Raw genomic sequence first — 13115 nt, forward strand, 5'->3', positions numbered from 1 at the left:
TTCCAAGTAGCCTGAATTACAGGCATGCGTTACCACGCCCGGCTGATTTTTTTGATTTATTGTAGAGATGAGGTCTTGCTGCCCAGGCGGGTCTCGAACCCGCAGGCTCAGGCAATCCACTCACCTCAGCCTCCCAAAGGCGCGGGATTACACGCTGAGCCGCCACTGCACTCCAGTCTGAGTGACAGAGTGAGACTCCAACTCAATAAAATAAAAAGCAAAAACTAGCCAGGCGTGGTGGCTCACGCCTGTGATCCCAGCATTTTGGGTGGTGGAGGTGAGAGGATTACCTGACCTCAGGGGTTCAAGACCAGCCTGAGCAACATGGCGAGACCTCTTCTCTGCAATAAGTCAAAAAATCAGCTGGGCATGGTGGCACATGCCTGGGGTTCCAGCATGTTAAGGCTGCAGTGGTCATGAGCATGCCACTGCACTCCAGCCTGGGTGACAGAGTGAAACTCCAACTCAAAAAAAAGCAAAAACTAGCTGGGCATAATGGCTCAAGTCTGTGATCCCAAAACTTTGGGAGGCTGAGGTGGAAGAATGGCTTGAGCCCAGGCAAGACCAGTGTGGGCAACATAATAAGACCTCGCCTCTACAAAAAAAATAAAAAAATTAGTCAGGCATGGTGGTGCACACCTGTTATCCCAGCTACCCAGGAGGCTGGGGTGGGAGGAAGACCTGAGCCCAGGAGGTCGAGCCAATGGTGAGCCATGATCATGCCACTGCACTCCAACCTGGGTGACAGAGTGAGACTATGACTCAAAAACAAAAAAATACTGAGGTCAGACAACTTTATTACAAAAGATTAAACTCATTGGTCACTGAAAAAGACAAAACTCCAACTCACAGAATTGAAAGTAATTTTTTATTGATAAACATTTACACTGGAATTAGAAATGTCAGTAGAAAAATAAGATTTAAATAATTTCCTATTGTACAAAGATTTGATCATTTTGACTGTAGCTGTTAGTGGAATAACCTAATATAAAAGGTAAACTGATTTTAGTCACAACCAACCTTACAGAGTGCACAAAAAATAAATGCAAGTACACAAAACTTTCTGTGTGTGGATCGTATGGATCACTAATGGCACCAGGGCTTCACATTCCAGGAAATGGTTACTTAGGAAAGGTTGGTATGTGCTGCAGTGTAATAAGAATTTAATTAACCAGAGCAATCAGAAGGAACACTGGAATCAAAAGCCAACATACAATTTAAAAACTGAAAAATAACATGAGGAATGCTTCAAAGGTAATTAATGAACCTTTTCTCAACAGTTTAAACATTTTGTAATAAGTAGTATCTTATGGCAGAAAAATAATAGCACAGAGAGACATCTTTCTCTTGTAATAGTCATTATGTACTTGTACACGAGTTTAAGTGTTCATGAAATACTTTCACTCCCAACCTCACGTTAAAGAATCAAGAAATCAGTTTTTATCTTAAATGGTTGGGGGCTGCCTCAAACCCTCCACCCCCAAAAAAGGGAAGGGTGGGAGCACAGCTGGGGGAGGGGTAGTTGCATGCTTCTGAGACAATCAGTCATTGGCAACAATTCTCAGAACTACATAAGGTGAAATATAATGTTCAACACAGCTCCCAATATTTTTCCATCTGAGCAGCCACCCCCAAATAATTCTATATTTGAGACCAAAAAAAAAATCTAAGTGGAATATACATTATGATTCAAATAACTTCTTTCTGAAAACATTTCAAGTTACACAGCTCAATCTATATGAAGTCTACCTACATTTATTCACAGGAGAATGCTTCACATACCGGGATAGATAGAACTTTCAATAATTTGAAGATACCTTTTACATTTAAAATTTCTAAAAAGAGTAGATAATCAAAATATATGGAACAAGAAATAGAAACAAAGACATCTTTCAAATGCCTTAATTTTGTCTTGGCTCCAAAGAAAAATTATCTAACGTTTTAATCATGGATCAGTATTTCAAAAATTAGTCTAAGGGGTGGGGCCCAGCAACTATTGGCCCACGTGTTTAGTTTATAAAACCATATCCCCAAGGCCAGGCATGGTGGCTCACGCCTATAATCCTAGCACTTTGGGAGGTCGAGGTGAGCGAATTGCCTGAGCCTGCAGGTTCGAGACCAGCCTGGGCAATTTGGCAAGACCTCATCTCTACAATAAATCAAAAAATTAGCTGCGCATGGTGGCACGTGCTTGTAGTTCCAGCTACTTGGAAGGCTGAGGCAGAAGGATTGTCTGAGCCCAGCAGGTTGAGGCTGTGGTAGCCGGGAGCATGCCACTGCCCCCTGGGTAACAGAGTGAGACTCCAACTAAAATAATAATAATAATAATAATAATATATATCTCCAGAGTGTTTTAGGTGAGAACTCTAATACTGAAGCATCCTTCAATAGAGGTGACCAAAATCATTTTTTCATAATAAGAGAGATACCTCCAAATTTCATAAACTGAAAGGATACTTTGTAAAATCACAGCTCCTTGGACTGACTGAAAAGCTAGAATCAATTTTTTTTTTTTTTTGAGTTGGAGTCTCACTCTGTTGCTCAGGCTGGAGTGCAGAGGCATGCTTATGGCCACCACAGCCTCGACCTGCTAGGCTCAGGTGATCCTTCCGCCTCAATCTTCCAAGTAGCTGAAACTACAGGCATGCGCCACCATGCCTGGCTAATTTTTTTATTTATTGTAGAGATGAGGTCTTGCCAAGTTGCCCAGGCTGATCTTCAACCCATGAGCTCAAGCAATCCTCTCACCCTGGCCTCCCAAAGTGCTAGGTTTATATGAATGAGTCAACACATCCGGCCTTAGGATCAATTTTTTGCCTAAGTACACATCACTATTATTTTGATAGGTGGTCTAATTAGTCAAAAGAAAATAAATGTCTAATTAATTTTGTGATCTCTGTGTAGTTTTTCCTATGACTTTTCCTGGCAAATTGGTCCCCTTGGCTATTTTTTCTTTTTTTTTTTGAGTTGGAGGACTCTCTGTCACCCAGGCTGGAGTGCAGTGGCACGCTCATGGTCACTGCAGCCTCAACCTGCTAGGCTCAGGTGATCCTTCCATCTCAGCATTCCAAGTAGCTAGAACTACAGGCACACGCCACCACGCCTGGCTATTTTTTTTTTTTTAAACTTATTGCAGAGATGAAGTTTCACCAAGTTGCCCAGGCTGGTCTGGAACCCATGGGCTCAGGCAATCCTCTCACCTCACCCTTGCAAAGTGTTGGGATTACAGGCATGAGTCACCATACCTGGCTTCTTAGCTATTTTTAATCAGAAGCCAGAGTGTATACTGCTTTAAATAGAATAAATACGTTCATGTGCACATGACCTTATGAATTGTTAGCCTTAATTTCACAATAAAACTTTTCTTTAAAAATGTCAGACTTGGCCGGGCTCGGTGGCTCAGCCTGTAATCCCGTGCTTTGGGAGGCCGAGATGAGTGAATTGCCTGAGCCTGCGGGTTTGAGACCCACCTGGGCAACTTGACGAGACCTCATCTCTACAATAAATCAAAAAAATTAACCAGGAGTGGTAGCACGCGCCTGTAGTTCCATCTACTTGGAAGGCTGAGGCGGAAGGATTGGCAGAGCCCAGCAGGTTGAGGCTGCAGTGGCCGGGACTTAATTTCCAGAAAGTATTTTGAAAACAGGTAACAAAAACAACCACATAGATTGTATTCCATATAAAACAGTTTAGGTGGTATGGATCAAATCAGATACCTAATTTTTGCCATCTTTTCCCTTTTGAAGTTCACAGTTTTTAGGCCTTTTAATGAAAAAGAAAGGCAAGAGAATAAAAATTAAAATAGCTAAAATTAAATTTTAAAAATGCTTGATATATAAATCTCTGTAAGGATATAAATTCTTTTGAATTAAAATGTAAAGGGGAGAGTGAGTACATATCTGAAAATGAAACTTCAGGCACTTTCTAGAAGTTGATACCCAATACTGTAAAAGTGAGCTGAAGAGCCACTACTAGGTAAACACATTAAGAAATCAATAACCACTAATTCAAGTTTAAGGTGCACTTCAACAATTTATCAAGGGTCATTTATAAATCAGAGTCACTAAGAAAAACTAAGACAGAATGTTTAAACAATCTTATTTGTGTCTCAATTTTCAAAGAGTGGCCTAACCAATCTGGCTTAAAATGTCCAATTCAAGCTATTTAGCAGGGTATGGTTTGTATGTTTCCAATTCAACTAAATAAAATTAATATAATTAAAAGTGATATGAAAAAGGTGATACAAAGAATATTTTTAAAAAGTCTAATTAGCCAGCTTATTTTGATAAAATGTACAAAATAACAAATTCACATTTAAAAAATATATTAAATAATCAGAGGTCAAGACAGTTATCTAGAAAATTTCACATTATTCAGTGTTATTTACTTTTTTTTTAAATAGAGCAATGCCACTACTTGAGTTATACTTCAACTTTTTTTTCCTGTCTTATTTCACCAAATTTGTTTTCAAAGCTACACGTAACCAAAACCTACTTGGCACTTACTGTCATTAAGATATAGCAAAAGAAGAATTTGCCATATTTTAATCAAGATGAGACCAACTAAGATTTTAATACAGCATACTCTGCTCATCTAAAATACACCAGTATCTCTCATAGTTTCTTTGAAATATGTGGCACTGCATTATGTCACAATTCTGTACATTTCAGTGCAAGGGACGCCAACCCAAAGGCATTGTTAACTTGGTGTGGGTAAAGGTGCACACGTAAAACTGCTTAAATTAAATATCCACAAAAAAGAAAGCCAAGAAACTTGTTTTGTTTTGGTTGAAAATGATAGGAGTTCAAAAATCTTCAATTCCAGGAGCTTCAAACTGAAGAAAGAGCTAAAGAGCTGAGATATTGTCTTCACATTCTTATTCATCCAAGCTGCTTCCATTTGAAGAACTAAGAAAACATTGTACTCCATAACATACTCTTTTTGAGGATTCTATAAAACTTGGGTTCAACATCTCAACATAGGGGTTTACGCTATAGTGTAGCTAAAATCCGTAAAAAGGAGACCACCACAACACAAAATGTCTGTCCAGTGCCCAAGGTGAGAGCTTCAAATGGTATCATCTCCTTCCCTGCTGCTCGGTAAACTCCAGCAATAGCTGCACCTGATTGAAATTTCAAAAAAAAAAGAAAAGAAAAGAAAAGAAAAAGAAACAACAAAAAAGTTAAAAAATCATGAAAATACAGCACTTAATGTCCCAGGTTTTTTACATCAAAATTTAAACATTTCAGAAATGTTTGGCTTTCCCTATTCTTTCTGTTGACTATTCTAGATTTTAAATATGCATTATATAGTTTGCAGATAACTGATAATGTACTTTTAGATATTGACTCCTTAACACTCAGAGTCTCCTGGAGTCACTGAATACAATAATCTGGAAGTAATAATTAAAATCACAAAGATGGCAATTCCCACATTAGCCCCATGCCTAGCATTGAACAGGTATCTAATTCTTTAGTGGCAACAAATGACAAAGAATCTTTTGAATTAGGCTGAGAAAGAAATTTTTCACAGCTTCTATTAAACTGAGTTCCCTTCAAGAAATGGATGGAGGAGGGAGTAGAAGGGTGGGAAAAGGAAGAGAGGAGAACTCTAGCCATAAAGTTGTTATTAAGTCAAAGGGCAGGAAAGGAGAGATAATCAAGGATTCCTTTCTCTTTCCCAGGTCATTGACTGTTTTTATTATGTTAGTTGCTATAACTGCCTAAAACTTGAGAAAACAAAACTAAAACTCCTGTATCTACCCAGACACCCATCTGTGTTGCTACGAGGACTCAGCATTGTACCAAGAAAGTCAACATTTCATTAGTTTAAAAATAATAATTCCAGATTTCCCAGATGACCCTTCCTGCTAAATACTCCAAACAAAATTCTCTTTGGTCACAGAGTAATCGTTCATTTAAGTATTTATTTATAGAATACTTCTCTGTTTATAAGATGTGATCCCCATTCTCAAGGTTCTCAGAATCTAGCTAGTGACCAAGATAAAACCAGATTTTTCAGTAATGCAAAGTAATACTTAAAAGAGTCTCAATCACATGTCTACACATTTTATAAATGTGATATGAAGGTATATTAACATATTTTAACAAGAAGAAAAAACAATATTAACCAAAGTTTGGTTGCCTTAAACATCTGTCATTTGAAATGCCCACCTCTAAGCATACGTTCTGTATTACTAAGATCCGAGAGGCATATGTTTCATTGGGTCCCTACCTAGTTTAGCTACACAAAGAGTGAGCTGGGTAGAAAGAAGCTTAAAGAACTTGAACTAGACTCTAAAGTGGGATTTGGACAATGAAGAAGAAAAGAAAGGAAAAAGTGTATCCAACCAAGAAGCAAAATGGGAAGGGAACAGACTATTAATAGAGCCTTAAAAATGGAAATGAACATAACATTTATTGCACAATACATGTCAGGTATTATGGTAAGTACTTTATATGTACATTATCTCATTTAAGCATCCTGCAAGGGTATGAGGTGGGTAGTATTAGCCCCATTTTATTGAAGAACAAATTGAGACAGGCCATAGGGGGCCAGTAACCCAATGCAGAAACTGGAACAGACGGTCTCTAAAGTAACAGTTAGGACACAGTTAGAACACAGAGAAACTAGGCCACTTTCTCTCAAAACAAATTCAAGTCAAAGAGACAGAGGAAGATTTCTGCTTGAAGTTCAACCTTTAAATTCACAGTGAAAAAAAAGTTACAAGCCGGGCGCAGTGGCTCACACTTGTAATCCCAGCACTTTGGGAGGCTGAGGTGAGAGGAATGTCTGAGCCCAACCTGGGCAACTCGGTGAGACCTCTTCTCTACAATTAAAAAAAAAAAAAAAGTTAGGTGGGTGTGGTGGCGGGCGCCTGTAGTTCCAGCTCCATGGAAGGCCGAGGCAGAAGGATCACCTGAGCCCGGTAGGTCAAGGCTATGGTGGCCATAAACATGCTACTGCACTCCAGCCTGGGAGTCAGAGTGAGATTCTGACTAAAAAAAAGAAAAGCCAGGTGGCTCAAGCCTATAATCCCAGCACTTTGGGAGGCAGAGGTAAGAGGATTGCCTGAGCCCATGGGTTCAAGACCAGCCTGAGTAACTTGGCAAGGCCTCATCTCTACAATTAAAAAAAAAAAAAAATTAGCAGGGCGTGATGGCACATGCCTGTAGTTCCAGTTACTTGAAAGGCTGAGGCAGAAAGATCACCTGAGCCCAGCAGGTCAAGGCTGCAGTGGCTATGACCGTGCCACTGCACTCTAGCCTGGGCAACAGAGTGAGACTCTGACTCAAAAAAAAAAGAAAAAAGATACAAATTAGTAGGACTATTACATTTCATATTATAAAAATGTATTTATGTTTACATGACACATTAAAAAAAATGTCCACATACCAGGATGCAAACTGTGGTTACTACCTGGGTATGAAAAATGAAGGATTTTTAATTTTCTTTGCTACTGATCATTTTTAATTTACATAAAACATACATGTTTATATTTAAGCATGAGCTTAAAAATGATTTAAACATATTTCTGTAATAGAATTCATTTCTGTAATAGCATTCTGTGGTGTGAGCAAAAGCCAAAACAAACAAAAAAATCCAATCAAACCAGGTTATAAAAATAATTTATAAAAACATGTTATTCTAATTCTTACTCAGACAGGAAAAGAATAATCAGAACACAAATCAGTACTTTTTTTTTTCTGAGTTGGAGTCTCACTCTGTCACCCAGGCTAGAGTACAGTGGCACACTCACGGCCACCGCAGCCTCGACCTGCTGGGCTCTGGCGATCCTTCTGCCTCAGCCTTCCAAGTAGCTGGAATTACAGGCACGCACCACCGTGCCCGGCTAATTTTTTAATTTACTGTAGAGATGAGGTCTCACCAAGTTGCCCAGGCTGATCTTGAACCCATGAGCTCAGGTAATCCTCTCACCTTAGCTTCCCAAAGTGCTGGGATTCTAAGCGTGAGCCACCAAGCCCAGCAGTCAGGTACTTTTTAAAGCAAGAATTCTTGTCATAAGAACTAGTCTTCTATCCTTGAGGTAACCACACCCACATGAGTGGAAGTAATTCATCAACCATCCTGCAGGCCACTTGCAGATCAAGTCATAGCTGATCGGAAAGTAGTGGCTTCCGAAAAGACAAATATTTTCCCTTTGCCAGTGGCCTTTCTCACAAGACGGATCTCACAAAGCTTAACATGGCTTTCTCAACCCACTGAGAAAATCTGACTCAGGAAGTCAAAGATAAATAATGGGGGTGGTTGAAGACAAGAAAAAAAAATCAATACATTAAACACAGCACTCGTGCTAAAAAGCCACTCTTTTTCTTCATCTCATGCAGATATGTTTTTTCTAAAATGGGTTCTGAATTTAGCTGACTAGTAGTATATTAAACGTTTTTGACTGGTATTTTAATGTCTAACATACTTGTTAAGATTCCAGCAGTAATTGGTCCCACGATGCCCATCAACAGGATGCTTACAGACATGAACCTACCATATTTGTGATGTCTGAGGGTGAAGAGGGCCAGTAATCCAGCAGGGACATGAAAGAAGAGAGAAGATACCAGTGCCCACAGGAACACACCATACCACATCTCTACAAGGGAAGACAAAGAAAGGTTGTGAATCACTGCCTTTTCCAGTGCACTCACTGCAGGAGGTATACATCACAACCTGGTGATTTCTTTTTCAACACTCTTTAGTTGTAATGTAGGTTCATAGGTCAAATATCCAAATATTATTGATTTTAGAGGATTCAACAAACTACCTTCAAAAGGCCACCATCTGTATTTATACATAGAGACTTACTTGAACCCATTCATAAGACTTTTTTACATAGACTTATTTGAACCCATGCCCATTCATTTAAGTATTCTTTTTCTCTTTTTTTTTTTTTTTTTTTGAGTTGGAGTCTCAATCTGTTGCCCAGGCCGGAGTGCAGTGGCATACCCATAGCCACCACAGCCTGGACTTGCTGGGCTCAGGTGATCCTCCCACCTCAGCCTTCCAAGTAGCTGGGACTACAGGCACGTGCCACCATGCTCAGCTAATTTTTTTTTATATATTGTAGAGACAAGGTCTTGCAAGTTGCCAGGCTGGTCTCAGACCCATGTGCTCAGGCAATCCTCTTGTCTTTGCCTCCCAAAGTGCTGGAATTACAGGCTTGAACAATGGCACCCAGCTCATTTAAGTATTCTCTGTGTCTGCTTTCCAGCTATAGGAAAAGGAAAAAGCTGCTAACAGAGACACAGACCACATGGCCTGTAAAGCCTAAAATATTTACTATCTGGCCCTTCACAGCAAAAGTTGGCCAATTCTTGACAAGCTACCTGTACTCTCAAACTGAAAAAATTGTTCACACAGATCTCAAAATTGACCTAAATAAAATTTCCCTGCCATAAAAAGCACAAGCGTAAGTACCAACTAATAGGGTACTATGCAATTAATACCTGGTGATCTTTTCTTTTTGATTATTCAGTCTTCTAAAATGGAAAGCTATACAATTGTATTCAACATTTTAAAAACAATGCAGTAAACATCAAGCCATCACCTCCTATTAGGATATCAAAGATCTTTAGGATGTGAAATAAGTACTAGAAAATACAAATGTTTGGCTTGAAGACAAAGGCAGGTAAACAACAGAACAGGTTAGAAGATCAGGCTCCAGCCGGGGTCGGTGGCTCAGCCTGTAATCCCGCGCCTTTGGGAGGCTGAGGTGGGTGGATTGCCTGTGCCCGCGGGTTCGAGACCCGCCTGGGCAGCGAGACCTCATCTCTACAATAAATCAAAAAAATCAGCCGGGCGTGGTAGCGCATGCCTGTAATTTCAGCTACTTGGAAGGCTGAGGCGGAAGGATCACCGGAGCCCAGCAGGTTGAGGAGCCCAGCAGGTTGAGGCTGCGGTGGCCGGAAGTGGCCACTGCACTCCAGTCTGGGCGACAGAGTGAGACTCCAACTCAAAAAAAAAAAAAAAGATCAGGCTCCTACAGAAACTCTAGTCACTGTTAAAGTATCTGTAATTCAGGCAACATTAAGATATTTCATTGTCAACTATGTGTAAAAAACTATACATGAGGCACCCTGGAAAACAGAAAGAAAACAATACCATCCTGCTCCCATGTGACTTTAAAATTTGGTAAATGGTAGACATAGTATTTTTCCCTACTGAACCTAAAGCAAGAATTTGGAATCCTCAAGATAGCGCCCTAGTTACCCACATGGAGGGACTGAAAGTGACACATTAGATAAAACCCATTGTCATGTTTAGCTAGAAGCAGGTAAGTAGCCAGTGATTTTAGACATTAGCCAACAGCTTAGCCCAGTAGGGTTTCTTGACCAAAGTCCTATTGACATCTGGACTAGATAACTTTTTGTTGTGGAGGCTGTACTGCATTGTAGGATGTGAAGAGGCATCCCTGGCCTGTAGTTTACCCTCCCCAGTAGCGCCACCAAAAGTATCTCCAGACATTGTCAGATGTACCTGGGGGCTAGGAGGGAAGAACCCTGATTAAAATCCACTGGCTAGACTAAAGTGGAGAAGGGTTATAGAGCAATGGCAGTTGAAGCTACTAAGATCGATGGGATCACGTTATGGAGGGCTTTGACATCAGAGAAAGGACTTCAACACAAAAGCTCTGGAAGTACCTACAAGGTTTTTTGGGTTTTTTTGTTTTTTTGAGTTGGAGTCTCACTCCGTCACCCAGGCTGGAGTGCAGTGGCACACTCACGGCCACCCCAGTATCAACCTGCTGGGTTCTGATGATCCTTCCACCTCAGCCTTCCAAGTAGCCAGAACTAAAGGTGCACACTACAATGCCCAGCTGATTTTTGATTTATTGTAGAGATGAGGTCTCACCAAGTTGCCCGGGCTGGTCTCAAACCTGCGGGCTCAGATAATCCACTCGCCTCGGCCTCCCAAAGTGCTGGGATTACAGGCTGGCCGCTTACAAGGCTTTAAGCAGTAAAGGGTAGTCAGGACATTATTCAATAGGCCCTACCCAACACTCAGGAGGAATACAACCACCTTTTTACAGGGTAATTTGGAAGTCAAATGTGTATACTCTTTGCTGTAGCCATTTTACTTCCAGTAATACATCCTACAGGAATACATACATAGGCAAGGCCAGAGGTGACAAGAGAATCCCTGCAGCATTTTCTATAATGGCAAAAATTGGAAGCCAACAACTTGGCTACCACTGTAAGACCTGTAAGCACTTTGAAGGCACACACATAAGGGAACATTACCTAGTCTCATCAAAACATGAGAAAGATGTATACATAGTAATAGGGCAAGAGGTCCAAGTCACACTGTGAAGTAACAGAAGCAAGTTGTAGAATAGTACGTAAAATAAGATCCTGGTTTTGAGAAAACAAAATAAACCTGTGTGTTTCGTACTCAGAGAAATAAACCTGCTTGTTTGTACTCAGAGAAAGGTCTGGAAATGTTTATTCATTCAATACATACTTATTTTGCACACAGCTGCTTTTCTAAGTGCTTTACAAATACTATCTCAGTTAATCCTCAAAACAACACTGAAGCCAGGCATGGTGGCTCATGCCCATAATCTCACCACATTGAGAGGTCAAGGTGGGAGGATTGCTTGAGCCCAGGAGTTCGAGACCAGTCTGGGCAACAAAGCAAGACCTCATCTCTACAAAAAAAAAAATTAGCCGGCTGTGGTGCACATCTGTAGTCCCAGCTTCTCAGGAGGCTGAGGCAGAAGGGTTGCCTAAATCCAAGAGGTCAAGACTGTGGCTAGCCATGATCATGCCATTGCATTCCAGCCTGGGCAACAGTGAGACCTTGGCTCAAAAAAAAAAACCAAACAACAATGAAGCTCATATTATTAGTATCCCTGATGAGACTCAGAAGCAGAGGGAGGTTAAGAAACTTGTTCGAGCCCACACAGCTGGCTAGAGGCAAAGCCCTTGACAGCTACATCCTCATCTGTGCCAGTTCTCAGTGTATATTGTTATAAAAAGTTGTTATTTCTGGTAAGTGGGGTCAATGATAAATCATTTTATACTTTGTTGAAAAAAAGCTTTGTTTTAAAAAGAACTGCTCAAGAAGACTGAGCTAATTGAGATGAATAATTAAAAAGAGACCAAGTTGGGCTCGGTGGCTTAGCCTGTAATCTTGTGCCTTTGGGAAGATGAGGTGAGTGGATTGCCTGAGCCCGTGGGTTCGAGACCCGCCTGGACAACTTGGCGAGACCTCATCTCTACAATAAAATCAAAATGAGCCGGGCGTGGTAGTGTGCGCCTGTAGTTCCAGCTACTTGGAAGGCTGAGGTGGAAGGATCGCCGGAGCCCAGCAGGTCCGGGAGCGGCCACTGCACTCCAGTCTGGGTGACAGAGTGAGACTCCAACTCAAAAAAAAAAAAAAAAAAAAAAAGAGACCAAGCAGGATGGCTGGGTGTGGTGGTTCACACATGTAATCTCTGTACTTTGGGAGGCTGTGTTGGGAGAACTGCTTGAGCCAGAATTCGAGACCAGCCTGAGCAACATAGTGAGACCCTGTTTCTATTTAAAGAAAAAGAGAGAGGGAGGGAGGGAGGGAGAAGACCAATCGGGGCCTCAATGTAGGAGACTAAAAGAAGTGGGGGTGGATTGCCTGAGCCCGTGGGTTCGAGACCCACCTGGGCAGGCGAGACCTCATCTCTGCAATAAATCAAAAAATTAGCCAGGCATGGTAGCGCATGCCTGTAGTTCCAGCTACTCGGAAGGCTGAGGCGGAAGGATAGCCAGAGCCCAGCAGGTCAAGGCTGCGTTGGCGGAGAGCGGCCACTGCACTCCAGTCTGGGCGACAAAGTGAGACTCCAACTCAAAAAAAAAAAAAAAAAGAAGTGGGGTGGTGAGGAGCTTTTCCGTAAGCTGTGTTGTAAATATACAATGTAAATGTGTTTTTTTCCTCAGATTAAATAAAAAAAAACGATTTTATGAAAGTTTTTAATCTGTTTACACAGGCTTCTTTTTTTTTTTGAGTTGGAGTCTCACTCTGTCGCCCAGACTGGAGTGCAGTGGCCGCTCCCGGCCACCGCAGCCTCGACCTGCTGGGCTCCGGCGATCCTTCCACCTCAGCCTTCCACGTAGCTGGAATTACAGGCA

General features: G+C 41.2%; 1 protein-coding gene across 3 annotated transcripts in view; it reads right to left on the bottom strand.

Annotated features, from left to right (window-relative positions):
* Window positions 1-4315: 4315 nt before the first annotated feature.
* The window catches only part of TMEM170A (transmembrane protein 170A), a 17433-nt gene continuing 8633 nt past the window's right edge, over window positions 4316-13115 (bottom strand). The window contains exons 2-3 of one of the 3 annotated variants that reach the window (XM_008067913.2): window positions 8504-8605; window positions 4316-5122 (exon numbers count right to left, since the gene is read on the bottom strand). In XM_008067913.2, the coding sequence (XP_008066104.1) occupies window positions 4992-5122; window positions 8504-8605 (233 nt within the window). In that variant the 3' untranslated portion in view covers window positions 4316-4991. Of the gene's footprint in view, window positions 5123-8434; window positions 8606-13115 lie in introns of all 3 variants that reach the window. The other 2 variants (XM_008067911.2, XM_021717507.1) reach the window with 2 other exon arrangements.

The sequence above is a fragment of the Carlito syrichta genome, unplaced genomic scaffold, assembly GCF_000164805.1.
Source record: "Carlito syrichta isolate Samal-C Ts95f unplaced genomic scaffold, Tarsius_syrichta-2.0.1 Scaffold309823, whole genome shotgun sequence".
NCBI classification, from domain to species: domain Eukaryota; kingdom Metazoa; phylum Chordata; class Mammalia; order Primates; family Tarsiidae; genus Carlito; species Carlito syrichta.